The sequence below is a fragment of the Mya arenaria genome, chromosome 14 (assembly GCF_026914265.1).
Source record: "Mya arenaria isolate MELC-2E11 chromosome 14, ASM2691426v1".
Classification (NCBI taxonomy): Eukaryota; Metazoa; Mollusca; class Bivalvia; order Myida; family Myidae; genus Mya; species Mya arenaria.
The window spans coordinates 37,793,274-37,818,997 of NC_069135.1; the positions used below are offsets into that span (position 1 = coordinate 37,793,274).

At 36.3% G+C, this 25,724-nt stretch overlaps 3 protein-coding genes across 3 annotated transcripts; all 3 read left to right on the forward strand.

Moving 5' to 3' along the window:
• The first annotated feature begins 1,909 nt into the window (after nt 1-1,909).
• On the forward strand, nt 1,910-6,913 carry LOC128217137 (activating signal cointegrator 1 complex subunit 2 homolog). The gene is made up of 2 exons (XM_052924051.1): nt 1,910-2,042; nt 3,216-6,913. Exon 2 carries the CDS (start codon nt 3,253-3,255, stop codon nt 4,387-4,389), a length of 1,137 nt encoding a protein of 378 aa, XP_052780011.1. The 5' UTR covers nt 1,910-2,042; nt 3,216-3,252; the 3' UTR covers nt 4,390-6,913.
• Nucleotides 6,869-19,487, forward strand: LOC128216075 (uncharacterized). Its single transcript, XM_052922667.1, has 8 exons — nt 6,869-6,993; nt 7,818-8,226; nt 9,063-10,763; nt 14,221-14,435; nt 15,918-15,931; nt 16,166-16,608; nt 17,778-18,113; nt 18,987-19,487. The coding sequence occupies exons 2-8, from the start codon at nt 7,830-7,832 to the stop codon at nt 19,031-19,033; spliced, it is 3,153 nt and encodes a 1,050-aa protein (XP_052778627.1). The 5' UTR covers nt 6,869-6,993; nt 7,818-7,829; the 3' UTR covers nt 19,034-19,487.
• On the forward strand, nt 11,276-15,307 carry LOC128217140 (uncharacterized). Its single transcript, XM_052924054.1, has 3 exons — nt 11,276-12,454; nt 13,279-13,500; nt 14,221-15,307. Exons 1-3 carry the CDS (start codon nt 12,397-12,399, stop codon nt 14,475-14,477), a joined length of 537 nt encoding a protein of 178 aa, XP_052780014.1. The 5' UTR covers nt 11,276-12,396; the 3' UTR covers nt 14,478-15,307.
• Nucleotides 19,488-25,724: the final 6,237 nt, after the last annotated feature.

Consider the following 25,724-nt stretch of genomic DNA (forward strand, 5'->3'; position numbering starts at 1 on the left):
AATTGTATGATATAATTTTGATAACAAGCTTGGTAATATATTTTACAGAAAATTTGATAGATATGTAGAGAAACGATGAAAGATGAAAATGAATGCAATGCAATGAAACTAAAACTCCCATTGACTATTGAAAAGATTGTAAAGTGAATATAGAAAAGGAGAATGGATTAAATATCTAATACGATTCCTTGGTTGTTTTAAAGTTGAAGATATCTATTCTTCGCGAACGATTTTTAAACGTAAGACATATGTTATTTAAAGGATAAAAAACAACGAAAAGAATGCTAGAAATAGGATTCAATTTCGGGCTTAATCTGACTGGCTGACAATCATAGGTCAAGGTCACCCTACGCCATTTGGACATAGTTTAGTTAAAGAGTCTCCACGTGACACTAGTTCGTTTTTCGAAGTGTGCAAGTTATTCGTTCGTTTTTATCAAACACTGTATGACATTGCTCAAATATTTCCTGAGTAATCAACGATTACATATTTAAAACCTATCAACAATTTAACCAGAAGCAATATTTAGTGTGGTCAAATTTTCAAACAAGCTTCGAACCCTAGTCAACCGACGGGTGAAAGATTTTTCTTGTGTATGCATGTGTGGTCTGTTTGTGTTGTTTGAACGTGTTTTTGCCTCTCGTTTAGTGTCTCTTTGACCTCTAAACAGGGTATTTTCCTTATAAGTTTGATAACTGGACTTCTCCTTGTAAGTTTCATTGTTTTACATTATGATATGTTCAAAACTTATCTATCCTTATTCGGGTAATGATGGTAAGGCATTGTTATTTAGGTTGTTGAAATTTGAATGATCAATTGTCAATACACTTTCATACAGAAATGAATTAATTTTAAATAGCATATTTGATACGACATATAGGTTTCAAAAGTAAATTTACAAACATTTCAAAGATGTCTTGACCTTATATATAAATTAAAAAAGAAAAACAATACGCTTATTTTTATTGCTTTATTTTAACACATTAAGCAAGAAGGTGAGTACATTAAGCCATGCATTTTTATCACATGGTCTGAAAAATGACCCATACTTGATTTTTCAGGATTTCGATAAAATAGTTAGGTGGAAAGAAAACAGCAAATTAGAAGTACAGAGCGCTAGTATCAAGTCTGATGTAACGGGCCTCACGTTTTATAACCAACAAAAAGAAAATGGAAAACGAAAGAAGCACTGGCGTGTGTAAAAGCGCCGATATAGCAATGCACGCCTTCGATCCGCTCCGTGCTTGTGTTTATGAGTCACAGTTACCAAACGCACACCATAATAACACATTCAAATTGTTACAAAGATATGAGCATATTTTGAAATTGCATTATCTCTTTAATGGGAACACACTTTGTGTCAACAGTCTTTGTATTTGTTTAATTCACCTTTGATAGTTTATCAGTTTTAGTACATTCACGATATACTACCCTGTGTAATTTTGTTACCAGTTATAAATGCATTGTATCATTATTGTCCCCATTTAATAAACATTTATTTATGAATATATTTTGTTTTAAACTGTATCATGAAATAAACATCACTGTTCCTCTTAAGACATATTACTCTTATAAGTTTAAAGAGGTTTCAATAGAAATAAAGAGTCGTCAATGCTATATAGCCACATGACAAATTTAAGTCCATGTAATCTTTATATCCCGGATAATTTTGCAGAGACCTATCATTTGCTGTCAATATTTTTAAAATGGGAGCTACTGCAATCGACATATTCGATGAAACTTCACAAAAAACATGCAGTTGTACCTTGAGTAAAAATATCGAACCGGTTTTCAGATTTTCAAAAAACTATTCAAAACCGAAACTAGTGCGTTACCAAGTTGATGGGATGACGTGTTCAAAAAGCACAGGGAAATCCCCATTAAAATACCAAATGAATGCTAGTAATATGGCTAATGTTATTTGGTACCTTGATAATAATTCGTTGATTTGGTTTTTATCTTCCCTGTAAAATTTAACTTCCCGGAATAATACTTATTGTTTTGTTGTGAACTAAATTAACTTCATACTGTTTGACAAGGAGGTAAGCGTTTTATATTCAATATTATATTTAAAATGGGTTAAAATGGTTTAAATGATGTACGACCTAAAAATAGGTATGTTGTAAGTTTTGGGTATGAATGCATCGACAAACCCTTGGCGTAAAATATATTTGTTTCCACTATTTTATCTTGCCGACCCTACACTTTTTTGCCGTAGTGAGATTTTGTGTGCGTTATCTCCCAAATATATGCATTTATTTGAGTAAATATGTTACAATTTGATCATTTTATATTTAAAATTTAAGATAATATTTGTGGATAATTGGTTCCAAATGTTTAAGATGCTCTCTTACTCCCAAATAGGATTTACCACAATTAATACGATTTTTTTTATATACCAAAAGTATAAATAAATTTCGAAAACAATCATTCTTATGAAGGATACCAAGTTTAATTTGAAAAAAAATGTGCAAAGAAGATGGTATTTCTACCTTGTGAGACTATACTAGATCACAGTAAATCTTTTAGCATTCACCAATTATTTAACATTTTGCGTTATCAGCTATTAAATACACGGTTACAATCTTGTTATCAGACATTTTCTCTAAATGCATTATTTAGTAAGTAGTTAAAGGTGTATCACTAAAAATATATGTTTGTTTTACATGTGTATGTATTGATTTTGAATAACAGGGTCACTTTAAACCACAATTTATATAATTCTACTGATAAAACCTCTTTTACTCCCTTTATGGTATTGTAAATATTTGTCATAGTTAAAGTTTGAGATAAATTGCAAAATGATGTTACCCGTCAAAAATTAATGATCGGTCTTTCTAATTTACAAATAATAATACACATTATTAACATAAATGTTGACAAAATATAAATATAGTATGTCTATGCAAACATTCATTTGTGAAACCAACTTAGGTTTTAATTGCCTCCGTACAAACTTTATTTGCTGTGATTTTTTGTTCATGGTTTTTATTTTTATTTCGTTTTTTTTTTCTTTTACCGGCAAAACGCGTGAATGTACTCTTTTTAAAGAACGTCTAATATATATCTACCCAGACGAAATGTTTTTTTCTTTTAAAAAAAGTGAACAAATTTCGCCACAAATTCTATCGCCCTAATTGTTTTTGACAATGAAGTCTGAAACACAACTAATTTCATTTTCATTTGTAACAATATATATTTATTTATACATACAGGTATACATCTGCAAGCAAGCTTCATTTTCTGGCGAACATGGCGTCAAAGTCTACCGTCAAGTCCCTTCTTGAGTGTACGATTTGCAAGGATAGAATACGACGGCCAAGAGCATTACCATGTATTCATACGTTTTGCCAAAATTGCCTCCAAGCAGTTATAAACAGCATAGCAAATAGGCAAGATATCAGAGCCGGTTTTGAATGCCCTTTGTGCCGGCGCTTAACCCTCCCACCTACAGAGGAGAGACAATTACCTGACCATCAAACATGGGCTGCATTGTTTCCTACAAACCCAACAATAGTAATTTTGAATGAAAGTACGGAAAATAATGAGTCAACGGTCCAGGATGGGGAAGGGGATTCACATTTTGGTTATATTTCTAACAATAACAGCACCTTCATGTCCGGTCACAGTCCTAATGATAATAGTGAAAGCGATGATAACGATGATAATTCTAATGTTAATAGTGCTGATGATTATCATCATGTTGATGGTGAAGCTATAGCTGCTGCTTCTGTTTCTGGTGCTGCTAATGTTGATCCCATGTCTGAGCTACAACAGCCAATCATCCTTACTGGAATTCAACAGCACCAACAGTCCGTTAGCTTTACTCAAAGGGCTCAACGCATTCAATTACCTAGTCACGCAACACAACAGCCACGACATCCAATAAGACTTAGCCAAGTTCCTCAGCCATTTCAGTTATGTACTTGCTCAAACCTGCAGCATCCGCATTCGGCAAGCGTCCATCAGGTACACAGACAACTACATCCACCAAGCGTTAACCAAAGTCCCGATCAACCGTATATAGCAAGTGTCAACCAAGAGCCTCGGCATCCGCATCCGGCAGGCATCAACCAAGGACCACAGCAACCGTATTTGGCAAGTGTTTACCAAGGACCTCTGAATCCGCATCCGGCAAGCATCAACCAAGGAACGCAGCAACCAAGTCAAGCAAGCATTATCATACGACCACAGGCAAGGGTCGGCCATGATTATTTGCAACCACATCCTGCAAACGAATTCCAAGAACGTCACCAACCTTATCCGGTAAACATAAGTCATATACCCTACCAAACGCATGTTTCCAGTGTCAACCAAGGTCATCAGCAACTGCATTTGTCAAACATCAACCAAGGACATCAACAATCGAATTTTCAAGGACCACAGTAACCGCATACAGCAGGAGTCAACCAAATACGCCATCAACCGTATCCAACAAGCCTCAACCAAGGACCTCGGCATCTACCTCCAGCAAGAGTCTGCCAAGGAAATCAGCAACCACATATAGAAACACTCATCCAAAGACCACAGCAACCGTGTATGACATGCACCAACCAAGGACCACGTCAACCGTTTATTGAAAACGTCAACCACGAACCACATCAATCGTATATGGCAAGCGTCAATCAAGGACCTAGGCAACCACATATGGCAAGCGTCATTTCAGGTTTTCAGCAACCTCATCTAGCAAGTGTCAACCAAAGACCACAGCAACCGTATATGGAAAGCGCCATCCAAGGACCTCGGCGTCCGCATATATTTAACGTCAACCAAGGACCACAGCAACCGTATATGGAAAGTGTAAACCAAGAATTACAGCAACAGCGTCTAGCAAACGTTAACCAAGGGCCTCAGCAACCGTATCAAGCAAACTTCAACCAAGGACCTCGACAACCGTTTATGGCAAGCGTCAATTCAAGGTTTCAGCAACCTCATCTAGAAAGTGTCAACCAAAGACCACAGCAACCGTATATAACAAACGTCAACCAAGGACCTAGGCAACCACATATGGCAGGCGTCATTCAAGGATTTCAGCAACCGCATCCAGCAAGTGTCAACCAAAGACCACATCAACCGTTTATGACAAACGTTAACCAAGAACTACAACAACCGTATATAGCAAGTCGCAACCCAGACCCACAACAACCTTATACAGCAAACGTCAACCAAGGATCACAGCAACCGTATATGGCAAGTCTCAACCAAGGACAGCATCAACGACATCCAGCTAGCATTAACCAAGGACCTCAGCAACCGCATCCAGCAAGCAATACCCTAGGATATCAGCAACTGCATTCGTCAAGCACCACCGAAAGACCTCAACTGTCACGGCCACTTTATGTTTTTATGTTCAACCACACCAGCTGCGACCCGTAATTTACAATGGAGGATTTTAGCCATTTCAGAAATACTATTGTCAAAACAAACCTCTGCAATGACAGACTTAAATTACCTTGTCTTACCTCAGCAATAGCACCCGACAAGCGTGGCTTGATGTCATTAACAACCACAGCAATGATATTGCAATAGCGTTGCTGCTATCATTTCGGCTACTCAGTGTATTACTGCTGATCACTAGTCGGAACTACACCCATAACACGTTTCAAGTCCACATGTCACATAGCCTCATTCAAAGGCCTAATATCAATAAGATACATAATTTTACTCGAAATGACAAATCCAAGGACCTCAGTTATTCTGACTTCCATAACTTTCATAGCCATTCCTTTGCACAGCTCATATTTCGTCCTCGAAGATCAACAGCACAATAATGAAAGTCATGAAATGAACGATATGTTTCCTAGGATTGCAAAACTCCAGACGCATACATCTTGGCTTAGAATTTCGTTATTGAAAGTGACAATGAAAGTGAAATGCCGTTTTGTAGACCAAACAAGCAATACGAATTAAGATATCATAATCAACAAATCGTTATTGCTTAAAATGAACTTGACATTCGTTATCCAATTTCACTTTTCAGCTATCTTTAACAAATTTATTATTTATGTATGAAATTACATGTCGTGTATTTATTGCTACTCAGTAATTTGGAAAATATTAACATTTAAGCATCTTTTACAGAGATAAACCACATTTGTATTGGCTGTGCCATTTCACCATTAATACACATCCAAATTTGTATTAATAACTCTGTTCTCGCTGTTATATTTTAATTTTATTAGTTGATTGGATGAATGAAATATTTCAAGTCTACAATTAAGCACAGACATCAATAATTGCCAAAACAAACGCAAAACATGAGACACAGCGCTTCAAGGCAAGAAAATTCACACAAGTTTGAAAATATCGTCATTTGTATAAACGGGTTACCGCCCTTTTTTAGACAAGAGCCGAAAGAAATATGAACATTCCCCATTAAGATTATTTTAACTAATGTCCTGTATTGTTACTGAAACAGGCCAAAGAATGCCTTACCCCCCCCCCCCCCTTTCAAATGAAGCAAGATCTTTTAAGGGCATAGTAGAAAAAATATACCGGTGTTGAGTGCAGACACATTGCGTTTACATAAAACAACTAGCAAAGACACCATTAGGAGCAAAACGTCGAAGAATGAATTCACGTGAAAACGTTAAGAGTAAAAGACATAGATTATATTCTTTTCTACGTTTAAACAAAAAATGTTTTATGCCTCAACAATGAATACGGATATATCAGTTACATATAACAACTATAATATAAAATATAACAACTACACTTTAAACAATTACAATGCAGGTACGTATTTAAATGTGAAATTAAATGAAACATTTTTAAATCTTTCGCATACTGAAGATATTCGATTACCTTTATCGCTTATATTTACAATAAATCCAAAATAGTTCAGTGTTTTCACAGTTGATTGAAAAGGCTATCATGTTCGTTAGTATATCGATTTAAGTTTATGTTTGCTCGGCGTGTTTGGTTTTGTAAATGCGTAGAGAAATAAATAGTGAACCATTTTGGATCTTGAATACTTCAGTCAAACATTTAAAGGTAAGGATTAAGGTTTACATAACTTCATAGTTACACTGTAAATGTCTGATAAACTGAAAACAGCAGAACTTGTCTACTTTCGATTTAGGATATATCTATATAATGTAACAGCTACCTTTTAGCAGGAAGTGATTTATGAAACTTCATGTACAATTTTAATTTTACTTAAATTGTATGAGATTATAAGTATCTTCCATGGCCGAGAGTGTAAGATAGGTTAAACCTCGGTAAACCACGTTTCAGCAAAACACCCTGCGCTCGGGTTGGGGTGAACCTATCGAGCGGCTATGGAAGATGCTTTTTCTACCATCTCAGTTAAACAAAATTAAGTAAAGTTGCACTTTTTACTGGAACTCTTTTGTGCGTAGTGAAAATAAATGCGTATGGATATGTGATCATTCCTGGTTGTCATAGATATGCGCGCAGTGATTCAGGTTATGTTAAAAGTCAGATCGGTATTTAAATATTTCTGAGGAGAGTGAAGCATTATTTCTTGAAAGGTGCGTGAAAAATGTTTTATGGTGGCATTTGAAGCGAGAAATAATTAATTAGCAATCTAAATATTGCCACAAGACAAGGTTTCTATGATGGTACAGATGTCAGTCTTCAACAAGGAAGGTAATTACAATGTGATGACCATTAAAAAGGAGTTCCATACGGGCGTTTTATCTTCGCCCGTGGGCAAGATAAGAATTTCTAGCATGGTTAAAATTCTGAATCTACTTATCTGAGGTAGGAGAAAAAATGATTATATGAAAGACCGAATTGATGCATATTATTTTATTTCCACAAAATCACTTGCCAAACTATACTAGCTATTACAGGGTTAATCTGCCATGGCTTCTTCTACAACCAACAATCTTCTCCAATGCTCAATATGTCTTGAAAAGTTTAAACAGCCAAGAGCGTTACCTTGTCTTCACACATTTTGTCACCTTTGCCTGCAAGAGTTCATTGACACAAGTGCCAGGAAGGGGAACATTTCCTCGGGTTTCGAATGTCCGGTTTGCCGCCGGGAAACACTTCCTCGTGTAAAAGGGGGTCAAGATCGAGGTCATCATGAACAATGGGCTCAATTGTTTCCAATTAATCACTTAATCGTGACCTTACTTGATGAGCATAAAGGACGTTCTACAGATGGTCATGATAAACATCGGCCACTGGGTAAAACTGGCAATTCTTCTACAGTACCAGGCGTTGTCAAAGACTCGGAATCAATCAAGAACACACCAGGTAATATCAATTGAATCTTGTACTTATTTATTATTATTATTATTATTATTATTATTATTATTATTATTATTATTATTATTATTATTATTATTATTATTATTATTATTAAGAGGGGGTCACAATCTTGCTCAGTCAGTCGGTCAGTCGGTCTGATGGTAAAGGTTTGTGGTGTGAACTTTCTCACACAATTTAAGGGGTATCCCTATGTCATTTAATACACCATAAACACCATTATATTCAATAGTATCTTGCTATTTTTTCGCTTGTGTAAAGAAGCATATGGTCATCTTGTCTTAGAGTTATATGCCCTTGAAAATGATGTTAAAATTTTTGGCTAAATTGAGCGAACATCTCCCAAAGTTTAAGATATATCTGTTTAATATTTGAAACACTATGATGTGTAGTATTGAATGTCATATTTTTGTGATCTACGACAACTTCGTCTTAGACTTGTTAGCCATTGAATTCCATGTTTAGTCCTTTTGTTATTTAGGTATTTCTAAAACGAACTAACCCCCCCCCCCCACACACACACACACACACTTAAAAAGACATCACTCTTATACTTCGTACAAATTACCATGGCTAATAATCGTTTTCATTGATACCCGCTATTTTTAGTAATGTGCCTGTAAACATCAGTTTAAAACTTTGGCACTAATTTAGATTGATATATTGTGAAGTGAGAATTACTTCCCTTCATGTTATCTTAAACATGTATTAATATTTTTATTTTAATGTTTGGCTTAGTCAGTCAACACCATCCTTTTTCAAGGCGCGGTACGGGGGTAGTAATCTATTTTGTGATAATGTAATTACTTTTATTTTTATTGCAGTGCTACTGACGTTGATTATTCTTACAGTAACATTTATTACATCCTACACAATAGCCAATCTATCAACACATTCACAAATTAATACCCTTCCCGACATAGAAACAAAAGATACGCCCAAAATACCGACCTCAGCGGAGGGCATTTCCCATGATATAGGAGGACACGAGCCATCATGTAAAGAGGAGATATCGATTCATTCTACAAAAACCAAAATACCGCCCTCAGCGGAGGGCATTTCTCATGATATAGGAAGACACGAGGTACCACGTAAAGAGGAGATATCGATTCATACTACAAAAGCCAAAATACCGCCCTCAGCTGAGTGCATTTCTCATGATATAGGAGGACACGAGCCACCACGTAAAGAGGAGATATCGATTCATTCTACACAAGCCAAAATGCCGCCCACAGCGGAGGGCATTTCTCATGATATAGGAGGACACGAGCCACCACGTAAAGAGGAGATAACGATTCATACTACAAAAGCCAAAATACCGCCCTCAGCTGAGGGCATTTCCCATGATATAGGAGGACACGAGCCACCACGTAAAGACGAGATATCGATTCATACTACAAAAGACAAAAAACCGACCTCAGCTGATGACATTTCTCATGATATAGGAGGACACGAGCCACCACGTAAAGAGGAGATAACGATTCATACTACAAAATCCAAAAAACCGCCCTCAGCTGAGGGCATTTATCATGATATAGGAGGACACGAGCCACCACGTAAAGACGAGATATCGATTCATACTACAAAAGCCAAAATACCGACCTCAGCTGAGGATATTTCTCATGATATAGGAGGACACGAGCCACCACGTAAAGAGGAGATATCGATTCATACTACCCAAGCCAAAACACCGACCTCAGCTGAGGACATTTCTCATGATATAGGAGGACACGAGCCACCACGTAAAGAGGAGATAACGATTCATACTACCCAAGCCAAAACACCGCCCTCAGCTGATGACATTTCTCATGATATAGGAGGACACGAGCCACCACGTAAAGAGGAGATAACGATTCATACTACCCAAGCCAAAACACCGACCTCAGCTGAGGACATTTCTCATGATATAGGAGGACACGAGCCACCACGTAAAGAGGAGATAACGATTCATACTACCCAAGCCAAAACACCGACCTCAGCTGAGGACATTTCTCATGATATAGGAGGACACGAGCCACCACGTAAAGAGGAGATATCGATTCATACTACCCAAGCCAAAACACCGCCCTCAGCTGATGACATTTCTCATGATATAGGAGGACACGAGCCACCACGTAAAGAGGAGATATCGATTCATACTACCCAAGCCAAAAAACCGCCCTCAGCTGAGGACATTTCCCATGATATAGGAGGACACGAGCCACCACGTAAAAAGGAGACACAGATTCATACTACAAAAGCACCAGATGAACCCGAAAATGTTGTCTATATGCCTCCAGCACTTCACCAATTTAGACCACACCATCCACTTCTGGGTGACTACCCAACCCCTGAGGATCACATTAGGCCGCCTTTTCATCCTCCGAGGGGTCATAAGAGGCCTCCTCCGCCGCATCACAGTGAGCGTGGTCGAGGTCACCATCCCCACCCCCATGAGCACAGGGGGCCTCATCACGGACGTCCCCATCCTCCCCTACACCATGGGCCAAAACACCACCATCCACATGGCCATAGGGGCCACCGCGGTAAGATTGTCATTTTTTCTCAAATCAGAACAAAAGGAAAGGAAGAAAAAGAAAAAACAAGTAAAAAATAGTCCTCTATTACTTGTTTACTTGAGTCCAAGTATATCCAAAACGGTAGAGACGATGTGATCTTTTAGTTAATGGTAGAGGAATGGTAGACATGCTATCGGACTACTACAGTCATATGTACAGTGAATTTTGAGTATTGTTATTTCGCATGTGTTTAGTCGGTGTATTTAATAAGTAATTAATATTTTCCAAAGTTGGTTACAACCTTGATTACAACCTTTATTGGCATAACTATGATCAAAATCACAATACTAATATCGCTTTAGTTAGATCAGTCCTACTCATAATAAATGATTGTTTAATCTTTAAAGATACAAAAAGTCGGCGACATATTCAATTCGGAAGATTCTAGTTTCAAAAAATCTTCAATTTCATTTATTTATCTCTTTTTTGGCAGGTGGACGTTGCCACGGTGGGAAAGGCAGAGGACGAGGAGAGTGGTGAAAAACATATTATCTCTTACTGTCAGGGGTTAATTTTGATATAAATGCTTGTATATTTAAGAAAAGTGGTTTGTTTAAACGTTTTAGGAGCATTCTTATGATAGGAATATGAAGTGTGACTGTTTGTAATTACTAAACAAATGAACTTCTAAATAGCGCGTGTTGAAGCTGAAAAGTGTTTGTCTTAAATGCTAGAGTTTAGTCTTAATTTGAATAAACCGTTGTTGTTTTTTCATAGCGGTGTTGCGCTGGCATTTTATTGTGTAGATTTCTTTTTTGAAAAAGCCATATAGGTAATGTATTGTGACGGTGGTGTTCCATACACTGCTAATCATAGGAAACTCCAGTGGAGTGACTAACTCTTTGAATCTTCACATGGACTCAGAACATCAATTCGGTAAATAATTATATAACTAAACAAAAACGTTTCGAATTGAAACTTATATCATCGTTGAGAAAAAAGTATGTATTGGTAGTGATTCATCGGACGTAATTTCGACAGAGTGGCAAAGACAGAGCATTTTTAATGGGATATTTATTAATTATTCGCTCTTACATCAAAGTGTATGAAATGAAATTAAAATCTAGTTTATCACAAGAGACAAACTGAAAATGAAGGCAAATCTTGATGCTACAGACATCCTTCATGAAGCAGATGCATAAAGCTGGTTGACATGCAACCAACTTAATATTATGAAAAATAAGAACCATCTGGACGCTACATCCATCTACAAACGAATGACAGTATTATGTGCTCGAGGGTTTTTGGAAGAAGCAGGCTTTAAAAAAGCATAAACAAAGTGTCACTGAAGTCGTTAGGATATAATATAGTACAATATGACTTACAATTGTGACCGATTGGATTGCCTCGATAACTTGCCTCGAGTTGGAACGAGTATTCGACAGAACATGTGATACGTTATGGCAAAAATAGCCGACCTTTTATGGAACGGAACAATCTTTCATTTTTGTACTACATCTTCCTTTAGGATGTTGTTTTTTTGTGTTGTTGTTTTTACCTCATTGTTGTTTTCCATAGGAATCACATTAAGAGTATATTTAAACTGAGTTCGGAAGAGAGGCTATACCATTTTTGTTTTTTCTTAAAACAGAACGTAGCGATGGGGCTTGCTTTGTACAGTGTTTATGTGTGTTTCATTTTAGCAGTGGAGTCAGCTGGTAAATATTTAGAGTTGTTAAATAAACGTTTTTGAAAACAAATTATCATTTAATTAGAATGTTTATTCAGTTTGGGGTTTCGTTTATTTCTAATATCTAAAAATAACCATATGATGTTATGAAACACATATATAGACTTCTATTTTAACAAAAGGGTTAGGTTATTCTCTGGTTTGTTAGCATATGAATTTCATAACTGCGTTAATGTTATTTTTATTAAAGAAACATTCTAGCTTGATACTTTCGGATAGTTAATGTATTACTGAGATATATCCTGGCTCCATTTGAACTAACCTTGTGAGATTGTCATACTAAATACTCAAAAGTGCATTGTTTTATATTTTATTATTAAAGTGTTCCATGTTAAGTAAAGATGGTGAATTTTGCTGCATAGATCACTTATTCATAGAATGAATAAATATAATGTATATGTTTGATGAAGCTCACTACGGCCCATAATCAAAACATTTCATGAAATAAACAATGTTAAAACATGCACCACCAAACAATTAAAACATTGTAATAAATTGCACATAATATGTGGCGAGCAGGTTTACTGTAACAATGAGTTTCAACATTTTAAATCTCATCAATTATTTCATTTTTTTTTATATTTTTCAAAAACGCATTGTTACGTCTGGATTTCAAAATAATGCTAGAGATGTTAGTGGATATCGTCACTGGAATGAAAAACAAATTACCTCCTTCTATTTTCTTTGTGATTTAAAATATTTTCGCATTCATCCATCGATTTTGATTTAGATTAAAACAATGAATCTTTCTCCATTCATGAACAATCACTTCTTATTTCGAAAATATGCTAGTGGCGAAAGATAAAGACCCGTGTGATGGTTCAACCATGGGCATAATGCCCCACCCTGGCGAGTGCCAATTGTTCTATAACTGTTCGAGGACCGACTCTCCCTTTTTGCTCGGGAACCACGTACAGGAATGCACCTACCCTGATCTCTTTGACGCAACACTGTTAACCTGTCGTGATTTTAGAGGGGTGGATTGTGGGCCTAGGGTGGAACTTGTCAGCGGCTGTGAGTAGGATTGAATGGATATTTACTTTATTTTTGCGAACTTTTATATAAAGATAACGCAGTTTTGCATTTTGAAGTAACCTTGAAGGAAAAAGTACGAACATGGCATTCTCGGTTCGCATGAACCTGTTATTGAGAGAAAAACATGTAAGTTCAACACGGAACATACAATTTAGCAATAAAACAATAAAGATCTATAAATCCTTGGGAGAAAAAGCTTACTTGTATGTCAGATTCCAGAAACACATGGCCAAGGTGACAAACATATCTTTGTTACGTTGCTATACGAGTTTTGTTGGAAAACTAAAGATGCGTCCGTGCGGCTATGGTTATAGTGACTGTATGCAAATAACTGAATTAAAAGAAATAATTTTGAGGACCACGCGTACAAATATATAACTTTTTTTGCAATGTCATTTATGCTCCTGTCTCTGAATACTTCAGAAATATCATCCCAAATGTTACAGAATTCCTTTAGTTCATACGGTAGTATATAACAGCAATTTGGTATTTACTTCGGTAAGTTATTGACAAATTCTAAAAATTCTCATATTTATTTATTTATTTCCAAAGTCACCTCAATCACATTTTGCACCATGTTCTATCCTTTTAGTAAATCAAATTTTGTGTTTGATATGACACAAATACACCAACTTATTTTTGTGTATTTTTCCCATTTTTTATTTTCCCTGTACTATCAGGACATTTTCTTTATTAAAGGTGAATACAAGAGCAACAAATGCAACGGTAGCCACTGCAAAGCCTGCTACATCCGCTTTCCAAACTGCAAGGGTCTTCCAGATGGTAAAATCCCTATCAACTGGCAAATGTTCACTCAGTTCTATGCTGAGTGCGAGAAGGGCCGCTTTATTGGCAAACTAGAGTGTCCACAAGGGCTGAAGGGAGTGCCAATGGTTTTCGACCCGTTTCAGGGCGTTTGCGATAAACTGGAAAATGTCATTGCTTCTTCAGCTTAAAACGACCCGGTCACAGATTTCGTGTTGCTTATAATATTTTCAAACTGAATATTGTGAATTGAACACGATGCGCATTGAATATTTAAACGCGTAACTTATTTCAACGCTTTTCAGCAAAGTGACGGATGCCCTGGCACATCTCTCAAATATTTTTTTCATTTGAACCGAGAATTTTAACGAAAATTATTCAATGTGCAAAAACGTTTGTTATTTTGATACTTTTCGGCAAATCAAAAAAAAACATTTTCAAATATGTATTATTTGAATAGAATATTGTAAATTTAACACGAAAACCATCTTATTTGTCCAATAGCAATACAAATTTAAAGCCCGGCAAAAAGAATTTTCAAATATGTTTTATTTGAACAGATTATTGTTAGTTCAACACGAAAATCAGTGTCCAACTTACTTAAGACGTTACTAATTTTAATGCTTAAAGTGAAACGCGACCACGTGCGATTTTTCGAGTTATTGTCTAAAAATTGGTATACAAATAAACAACATAGGCACAATTAGGGACTGTTTTTACATTTTTAATATTCGAAACAGACGTCCTAAATATTGACATCGGTGTTATATCTTGAAGACTCGTAGTTTTATAACTGTTTCGAATATATTGAAAATGTCAAAACAGTCCCTAGTTAAGCGTATGCTTTTTTATGTATACCAATTTTCAGACATTAACTTTGATTTCGCTCAGGGTCGCGTTCCACCTTAAGAGCATTTTATGTCACATTCTCAGATGTCTATTTACACAAAAATAAAAATTATCTTATTACCAAGTCTGTGAGATTCTTTTTAGCAATGTATAAATATGGTATTAAATTCAAAGCATCTGTGAACTTGTTATTTTTTACAACTCTATATGAATACAATTAATAAATATAAACTATTAAACGGTCTTACATGCCAGAAAATGTACAAGACTCCATATAATCAAGATATCCATAATATTTACGTCCGTTAATGGCAATATATTTTGAGGGTTTAGCGCAAAACTGTTGTATCTCGTTCAATTTCAATTTTGAGTTACAACCATCATGCACAATGCCTGCGGTATGGACTTTGTGACATTAAGCTATTTAGATGGTCTTCCTACTGGTCGTGTCCCTTCAACTCCTGTAGATAAGTAAGTGTATGTTTAGGAGTTCGGCACAATAATAAGTTAGTTCTCTTGTAGCTTCATGAAAATAAATGTACCATTTTGATTCCTTAAGACCTGGACATGCCATTTTGTATTATTTGAAACAATTTCAATTATTCCGGATATTGAGTGTATTTGATAACCTTAAACGCTGAGATTTACCCTGTATCCAGGTCATTTTTCGCACAGTTGATAACATTAGCATATCGATTAAAGTGTATGTTTGTGCGGGGTGTATGCTTTCGTTAAAACGTAAAGAGAATAATTTAAACCATTTTAGATCTTGAATATTTCAGTCAAACATTAAAAGGTAAGAAATCAGGTTTACATAACTTCATAGTAACAATTGTTGTAAATGTCTGATAAACTGAAAACAGCAGAACTTGTCTACTTTCGATTTAGGATATATCTATATAATGTAACAGCTACCTTTTAGCAGGAAGTGATTTATGAAACTTCATGTACAATTTTAATCTTACTTAAATTGTATGAGATAAAATGATTCTATGAAAGACCGAATTGATGCATATTATTTTATTTCCAGAAAATCGCTTGCCAAATTATATAAGCTATTACTGGCTAAATCTACCATGGCTTCTTCTAAAACCAACGATCTTCTCCACTGCTCAATATGTCTTGAAAAGTTTCAACAGCCAAGAGCGTTGCCTTGTCTTCACACATTTTGTCACCTTTGCCTGCAAGAGTTCATTGACACAAGTGCCAGGAAAGGGAACCTTTCCTCGGGTTTCGAATGTCCGGTTTGCCGCCGTGAAACTCTTCCTGATGTGAAAGGGGGTCAAGATCGAGGTCATCATGAACAATGGGCTCAATTGTTTCCAATTAATCACTTAATCATGACCTTACTTGATGAATATAAAGGACCTTCAACAGAAGTCTATGATAAACATCGGCCACTGGGTAAATCTGGCAAATCGTCTACAGTACCAGGCTTTGTCAAAGACTCGGAACCAATCAAGAACATACCAGGTAATATCAGTTGGATCAAGAAGTAATTTTTAGTAGTAGTAGTAGTAGCAGTAGCAGTAGCAGTAGTAGTACCCCGCAAACTGAATTAGTTTGAAGATGGGGTCACCATCTTAATCGGTCGGTCGGTCTGATGATTAAAGTTTGTGGAGTCACCTTCTCTCAAAGCTTAAAGGCATTCGGAACTCCTGGGTCATTTTTATCGAAAACAACCTCGGATGTATGCCGGTACATCAGTAGAAGTTGTTCGTAAAAATTTGAATTATATTATTAATTAAATGTAGTTTTTTAGATTGTATTTGTTGATCTAAGTTTTAATTGATTGTCCGTGATGCGTATTATTGCAAACATAATTAAGATATCCAAGAGTTAAATCATTAAGTTTAACTGCTGAAAAAAACGACTACGCGACCTACTTGCAGCGGACTTAAACATACCGATTTCTGAGTATGTAAACCGCCCATATACATCCGAGGTTGTTTTCGAATAAAATTGCCGAGCAGCTCCGAATGAGTTTAAAGGGTATCTCTCTTTGATTTAGTACACCATAAACACCATGATGTGTAGTAGTGTCTGGCTATTTTTGATATCCTACGGTCATTTCGTCCTAGAGTTATATGCCCTTAAATCTGATTATACTGCTTGTGACTTACGACCATTTCAGCTTAGATTTCTAAGCCATTTAATTCGAGCTTTACTCTTTTTGCTACATGTATTTCGGATATTGTGGAGCGAACTTCTCTCCCAATCAGAAGGACATCACTCTTATACTTCATACAAATTACCATGGCTAATTATCATTTGTATTGACCCCGGCTCTTCTTTTAGTATTGTGCCCGTAAACATCAATTTAAAACTTTGACCATAATTATGTTTGATATATAGGCATGCGTGAATTACTTCCCTTCATATTATCTAAAAACGTATATTAGAGTTTTATTTTAATATCTGTATTAGTTAGTCAATACCATCCTATGTCAAGGCGGGGTTCGTGGGTAGTCATCACTTTTGAGATAACTAGTTATTTTTATTGTGCTCCGTTGATTATCCTTACAGTTACATTTATTATATCCTACACAATAGCCAATTTGTCAACGCATTCACAAATTAAAACCCTTCCCGACATAAAAACATAATACCGACCTCAGCTGAGGACATTTTCCACGATATAGGAGGACACGAGCCACCGCATAAAGAGGAGACACCGATTCATACTACAAAAGCACCGGATGAACCAGCAAATAATGTCCATATGCCTCCACCACCTCACCACTTTGGACAACACCATCCACCTCCGGGTGACTACCCACCACCTGAGGATCACATTTGGCCGCCTTTTCATCCTCCGAGGGGAAGGATGAGGCCTCATCCGCCGCAACATAGTGGGTGTGGTCGAGGTCACCATCCCCACCCCCATGAGCACTTGGGGTCTCATCATGGACCTCCCCACCCTCCCCCACACCACGGACCAAGACACCACCATCCACATGGACATAGGGGCCACCGCGGTAAGATTGGCTACTTTTTCTCAAATCAGAAAGAAAGGAAATGAGGAAGAGAGGAACGACCTGTTTTCTATATTCCAAGTACATGCAAAACCGTACAAACGTTATGATCTTTTTTTGATAATGGTAGAGAAATAAGAGGCATGCTATCGGACTACATATGTGGAAAAAAATATCTACTTTCAAATAAGTATGCTAGGAAAACGTGCACGCTTTCTCTTAGCTTGTTTTAACCGACTGCAAATACAGTAGCCACACTACAGTCATATGTGCATTGTACTTGGAGTATTGTTATGCCGCACGCGTGGTCGTTGCCCGTGGTCATTCGGAACTTGTCGGTCATTTTCCGTCGAAATCAACCTCGGATGTATGCCGGTACATCAGTAGAAGTATTTCGTAAAATTTTAAATAATAGTTTCAATTAGTTATAGTGTTCTAGCGTGTATGTTGTAAATCTAGGTTTAAATTGATTGCCAGTAAAGTGTATTATTGCATAAATTATTAAGATTTCCAAGAGTAAATTCATGAAGTTTAACTGCTGAACTGAAATAACTACGCGATCTACTTGCATCGTAGCTTAATGTTAAGATTTCTACACTGTAAACCGTCCATATACATCCGAGGTTGTTTTCGGTGGGAAATGGCCGAGGAATTCCGAATGTATCCGCGGTATCATACACTTACTTAAGTATTTGATATTTATGTTTATTTGCAAAAATATTATCAACATCCTAATCGTCCTATTCATATCGTTTTAGTTATATCAGCCTACTCATAATAAATAATTGTTTATTGACAAAAAGTCAGCGGCATATTCGATTTGCGAGATTCTATTTTCAAGTGATTTTGAATGAGATTTATTTCCCTTTTTGGCAGGTGGGCGTTGCCACGGTGGAAGAGGTAGAGGACGAGGAGAATGGTGAAATAACATGGTATATCTTGTTGTCATGAGTTTATGTTGATATAAATCTTCGTATATTAATGAAGATGTGATTTTATAAAGAATTTATGATGAAATATGAAGTGTGAGTGTTTTTTCATTTTTAAACAAATAAACTGCAAAATAGCACGTGTTGAAGCTGCATAGTGTTTGTCGTTAATGGTAGAGTTTAGTCTTAAGTTTGTATTAACTGTATTTTGCATAGCGGTATTGCGCTGGCATTTTGTTGTGTAGAATTATGTATTAAAAACGCCATATGTACCTTGTACTGTGAAAGTGGTAGTGTTCAATATGCAACTTAAGTCAGTCTTATGACCATACATGTTTGACTTCGTTCACTGCATAAGCCAGTTATTTATATCAAGTAATCCGATTGGCTGCATCGTCCTTATATCAAAGTTATACCAATATTAAATATCAGCGCAGAAAATCCGGTAAATCGTTTAATAAACGAAAACGTTTCGAAATAAAAACATATATCACCGGAGAGTAAAGTAAACATTGGCCATTGGCCGTCAACACGACCTTGACCTTTGACGAACTGACGTCAAAATAATTAGGGTGCTGGTCATGTTTGAGGGACATCTACAAAGTTCAAGGTATCTAGGCCTAAGTGTTTTTCCAATTATTGATAAGAAACTGCGTTTTTTAGTTTACGGTCAAAACGACCATCACATTTGACCACTGACTTCAAAAGCAATAGGGTTCTTCTGGTCATGACCAACCTACCTACAAAGCTTGAGGTCCTTGGGTCATAGCGATCTTCAAATATTGATAGGAAACCGATTTTTAGCTTAAGGTCACCATCAACTTAACCTTTAACCTACTGAACTAAAAATATATATATGGTTCATCTGCTGGTCATGTCCTATCATACTACCTCGTTTGAGGACCCTGAGCCAAAGCGTTCTTCAGATACTGAATGTAAACATGTGTTCGACTGAAGGTCACCACGACCTTGACCTTTGACCCAGTGACCTGAAAATCAATCGAGTTCATATCATGGTCATGACCTACCTACGTAGAAAGTTAGAATCCCTGAGACTAAGTGTTCTTCACATATTGATCGGAAACCGATTTTCAGCTGAAGATAATCTTAAGGTCACCACGACATTGACCTTTGACAAACTGACCTCAAAAACAGCCGTTATCTGCTGGTTATGACCAACTTGTCTATAAAGTTTAAGCCCCCTGGGCATATGAGTTATTCAGATATTAATCGGAAACTTTGGGGATTGACGGATGGACGGATAGACGATCAGATAACTATATGCCACTAATTGGGGCATATGAATCCCAGGTGTTGTTATACTAACACTTAAAAATTAAGGTTTATTGATTTTAGTTATGAGCAAAGGTTGAAAGTTAAGTGTGACACAAGCTTTGGATGAATAAGGGAAATTCTATACCCTTCCTATTTATTAGGGTATCAATAATAAAAACTGATCTGGTATTCAACATCTTACCTACCTTTCAACATATGAATAACTTATAAAAAAAATATTTCCGGCGACATTGCCATGTGTTAACTTTAATAAAATATATCGTGTGTTTCCTGTCCGGATCGAAATATTCGACCCGACGGCACGTACATCGTTTTTATGAATGAATTTGTTTGGGCAAATTTTGGATGGAGATTTATAAAATGCAAACCATTTAAACATGTTGTCAGTCGTTTATAAAATCACTTCCTCCTCTTCTTGTTATCTAGACTGCTGTCAATTAGAAGAGAAAAAATCGTACCTCAATAGAGTTCTGTGTTTAAATGCATACGTTTAATAACACGTTATGCATATCCCACAGTGAGAGATCGTACGCTCACAATATAATATGTCTCTGGTCATGCATAAAAGTTTAGTTGCGAAAGGTCCGACACAGGTTTCTTTCTTTCTTGAAACATGTGTGGAGTATTCGCAACAAGTGCCAATCCGCTGCATTGTCTGTAGGTTGAAGGCTTTTTGACGTACAATAGCACCACCAGGCCACGTAATTGTTTTTGTTGTTTTTTTCCATTTCATAGACGATTCATGTTCAGCGTAGTTTCAATGTAACCATGTCGGCTTTTTGCATTCAAATTTGAGAAAGTGACGTCCCTGAGTTTCTTTAATGCACAGCGTTTCTTCTGTAAATCTTGAAAATGATCATATGTCAGGTACTGAAGAAAGTACATAAAAGGCACTGAGTCTAAGGTGGCAATTTCCATCCACTCAGTTTCTCGGCATTTAGAGTTTCGTCTGTACACCTCAAATACAAGTTGCAATGGGATACATCCAGATTCTATCTTTGTGAAAGTTGAACACATAGCGACAGAAGACTTTAAAACGTCAATATTTGATTTTTTGGTTGCGTTTTGAAGAAATGATTTATTTCCTGCAACTATGGCATATGACGACGGTCTGTTCTTTCCAGCAAAGTGCAAGACATTGTCAGCCCCACAACATGCAATAAGCGAGTCAGTTTCATCCAAGGCCTTAGCAGCTTCTTTAAAGTGTCCGCTACAAATGCATAAGGATGCAAACTTCAATCTGGCAGATGTAAGATCTGAGAATGTAAAATCACTGCACCATTTTAGCAACTCATCAGGAACGGACACATTTCTTTTAAGTTTCTCCGAAGCAATTGTCGAGCAAATTGTCAGTCTTATTTGTGTTATCAAGAGAGACGCTGCTTCCGTTTCAAAGCTGTTTCCGTTTTCTAACACATTGTAAAATTTGTCTTACGATTTATAGAACTCTGACAGTGATCGTTCAGCGTCATCAACATACTGTTTCTCTTTGTTTTGTGTGCAATATTCCTTTTCCTTCTGAAACGCGCTCAAGTAAATATGCATGCAAAACAGAACAATGTAATGATGGTGTCGATACTGAATTGACCCCGTTCTTTCAACCGCCCTTGCTTCTATTGCTGCTACAGCATGTTTCATTCTTTGATTAAACATGTCCATTTCAATTTCGTTCAAATATTTCATTTGCTGGTTAATGACATCGGCAACTTTTGCAACAATAGGAGAAAAGTCAGACTGTTTCATTCTACCAGCAAACAGGTTCGTGTTCTTCACTGTGTAATGAGGGCCGTATTGAAAACACAAACATATTTGAAGTGTCGTTAAACAACATATTAGACATTGTAGAATTATTTTTTTTGTCCAAATCTCAGATGGCACGTTTTCAATGGTAAACATGAGTGTCGTTTTCAAATGAAAGGTGCTTAATCTGTCCCCAAATAAAGGTTTGAAAAATGTCTTCCTTAACATTTTCATTAACACGTATGTTCTTAACTGTGGAATTGAAAGATCAAACATCAGAAGTCGTTCTATCTTATTTGTAGACATTCTAAAAAGAATGGACGTGTCATCATTGGGTGGTCCTTGGGCAACTATAAACATCCCACATGTTCTTGCATTGGCAATTGTCTCGGCCTTTGGCCAATGTCCAGGCCTTTTTCTTTCGAAAAAATACATGCAATTTTTGTGAAACGTTTTGCAATTAAAAGCCCAAACATTATCAATATTTGCATGAGAACTAAATGATGGCCCATGCTTGTAAAAGTTGGTTATCTGAGGATTATCATTTTGAATAACTACACTGACGGCTGTATTCTTAAGCAGCAGCCTACCATTCGCGAAGTCTCGTTCAAATATCCGCGATAGACGACTACCATATCTTTCTGAAATCGGCATTGGATATGGTCGAAAATCACTCATCGCTTGCAGAGTGCAATATTGTGCTGGTATTGTTTCATCATTTGAAATGAGAAAATTCGTCTTTCCATCCTCCCAGTCATCTATATGAACAATTCCACAATCACTGTTTTGTACAAACAATATGTCGATATCTGATTCCATATCAGGCGTAGTTGTTCCTTCACTCTGACTTCCGAAATTGAAAAACGAATATGCAAGTGTACCTGTACTAGCTCCGACACTTTGAAAAGTTTCAAACATTAGAAATGTGCGTCTCCTCCTCAACACTAATTCCTCAGTAACCCCTATTCCTTCTAGGGCTTGGTTAATTGCAAATTGCAAATTAATGTTAGTCATCTTTCTCTCTTTTGTAACTTGCATTTATATGCAGGCATTTTAAATTAACTATAATATTGATTATATACCTGAACGTTATCTTTGATATTTTGCCAGAGAGTTTATAAACCTGCCATAAGTATGTTTATATACGCGCACTGGTTCAGTTTATAGTCCGAATTGTTTAATATTGATATTGCTATGATTTCGTGGTGTAAGACTATCCTTATACATGTATGTTAATGTTGGTATGTTCTGTTGAAAAAAAATAGTATTTTCTATAACCGTAAAGAGAAAATAAATTACGTCAGTTATTCGCTTTTAACATCACAATATCGTGATCCATAATCATCATTATTTATCGTTGGAAATTTGCTTGACTATCTAGACAAATAAAATGCCTTGTTACTCGAAAACGAGAATTATGCAGACATTGCATCATTCTACACATTGGTTACTGGTCAAATGCTGAGCTGTAATCACACAATGGTTTACAAATAGTTGGTAAGCAAGAGAGCGACCGAATGAATGCATTCTACAGACTTTATCAGTTTATGTAGTATCCAACGTCAAAGTTGCAAAGTCATTAAGGCAATATATGTCAAACACGTATTGGTGAAAGGAAAACAAACACATAGCTTTAAATGAAAAATGGGCATTTATTTTAAATGCTAAAAAATATGCTATAAAAATCATTGAATGAAATAGAAAAATATATTTTATCTTATAGTTTGAACTATTCTAAAAGGTTTGCGAGAATGATTGGAAAAATCGGCGTTAATTTGATGAATAAACTATATTTCTTCCAATGACCATTTGCCTAACAATAGAATATCTGGAGATATGAATGCCTTTTAAATGTCAATTTTTTAAGAACTTTACTTATTTTGTGTACTTAATAGCCATGTTTACAATGTTATTTTAGTTAAATTGTGCATGCGTCTGAACATATTGTCTGTCTATTTGTGTTGTATTTTAACGGATGTAACGTTTTTGATAGTGTCGATTTAGTTACGTACAAGACTAATTTTGATGCAACGAATCAAAGACGCAGCGAATGTTTTTTGAAGCATGACTAAAAGGAAGCAGATTTTCATCAGCATACCAAGTTTGAGGTACATCCGGGAAGCAAGCATTCTGCAGTTGTTGAACGAAATTGGATATTTAGTTAAAGTTCATCACAACCTTGATCTTTGACCAACTGACGTCGAAATAGTTAGGGTGCTGGTTTGATGGACCTATACCAAGTTCTACGTCTCCATTCCTAGCGATTGTTTTTCGATTATTGATGGAAACTGTGTGTTTTCAGCTAACTGTCACCACGACGTTGAACTTTGATCCACTGACCTCAAAGCGAAATGGTTCATCTGCTGGTCATGACCAATCTAGCTGTCCCTGGGCCATAGCGCTCTTCAGATCTTGATCGGAAACCGAGATTCAGCTTAAGGTCACCACTAACTTTGATCCACTGAAGTTAAAATTAATGTGATTGGATCATCCGCTGGCCATGAACAATCATTCTGCCAAGTCCCTGAGCCAAAGCCTAATTTAAACCGGTTTTCAGCTGATGGTCATCACGCCCTTGACCTTTGACCCACTGACCAAAATCGAAAGAGTTCATATCGAGGGGTGAATGCGAAAAGGTTCTAAGTGACATTAAATAAAGAAGCAGATAGAACCTTTTCGCTTTCACCCCTCGATATCATTGTCATGACCTTTCTACATACCTAGAAAATAAAAGATCCCTAAGCCTCATAACACTGTTATTTTCATAAACTATGTATATTGTAAGCTAACATATATGAATTTGAAAAAGGTGGTAGGACAGTTATACGGCCATGCGAATTGCATTACTGGGTTACGTACAGTTCCTACATTATATCATTCATACTGTTATAGTTAATGAATTGTCATTAAATTTACATATTTATTAAAAATTGAGGTTATATGCATCGTGTCCGCATAGGTTCGTAAACCAAGCTGTAAAAAAATGGTACATGTATATAGGACATAATGCAGACAGAGTGACATAGACAGGGCATGCTTTTTTATGAGAGGTTTAATGAGTATAAGCTTTTACATCAAAAGGTATGGAAATGAAATTAAAATCTAGTTTATCACAAGACACAAACTGAAAATGAAGACCAATCTTGATGCTACAGTCACCCTTCATGAACCAGATGCTCAAGTCGGACGAGTATTCGACGTAGCATGTGTTATGTTAGCGCAAAATTATTCCGACTTCTTATGGAACGTAACAATCTTTCATTTTTGTACTACATCTCACGGGTAACAGCTTCCTTTGAGACGTTGTTTTTACTTTATTGTTCGGTTTCATAAAAATCACATTCTGAGTCTTTTTAAACTGAGTTCTGAATTAGAAGCAATACCATTCTTATTTTATTATTGAAACAGAACGTACGTAGCGATGGGGCTTGCTTTGTAAGGTGTTTCTGTGTGTTTCATTTTAGCGGTGGGGTCTGAATTTCAAGATTTACCTGTTGGCATAAACATTATGAAAAATATATTTTTGGAAATAATAGTTAAAGTTACAACTGATATGTCACGTGACCTGATATGATATATGTAACATTACAATTGCTACTTTTCAAAACATGTTAAGAATCATTTCAAGATGTATTTCGTATTAAATAAC

What these genes read in the sequence shown, in the direction of transcription:
- LOC128217137 (XM_052924051.1), top strand. Translation starts at nt 3,253, where the DNA reads ATGGCGTCAAAGTCTACCGTCAAGTCCCTTCTTGAGTGTACGATTTGC.
- LOC128216075 (XM_052922667.1), top strand. Translation starts at nt 7,830, where the DNA reads ATGGCTTCTTCTACAACCAACAATCTTCTCCAATGCTCAATATGTCTT. An exon ending in ACCAATCAAGAACATACCAG is followed by an intron (nt 16,609 to 17,777) that starts GTAATATCAGTT and finishes TCCACGATATAG; the next exon opens with GAGGACACGAGCCACCGCAT. An exon ending in TGGACATAGGGGCCACCGCG is followed by an intron (nt 18,114 to 18,986) that starts GTAAGATTGGCT and finishes CCTTTTTGGCAG; the next exon opens with GTGGGCGTTGCCACGGTGGA.
- LOC128217140 (XM_052924054.1), top strand. Translation starts at nt 12,397, where the DNA reads ATGGGGCTTGCTTTGTACAGTGTTTATGTGTGTTTCATTTTAGCAGTG. An exon ending in TTTAGCAGTGGAGTCAGCTG is followed by an intron (nt 12,455 to 13,278) that starts GTAAATATTTAG and finishes AAAATATGCTAG; the next exon opens with TGGCGAAAGATAAAGACCCG. An exon ending in GGTGGAACTTGTCAGCGGCT is followed by an intron (nt 13,501 to 14,220) that starts GTGAGTAGGATT and finishes TCTTTATTAAAG; the next exon opens with GTGAATACAAGAGCAACAAA.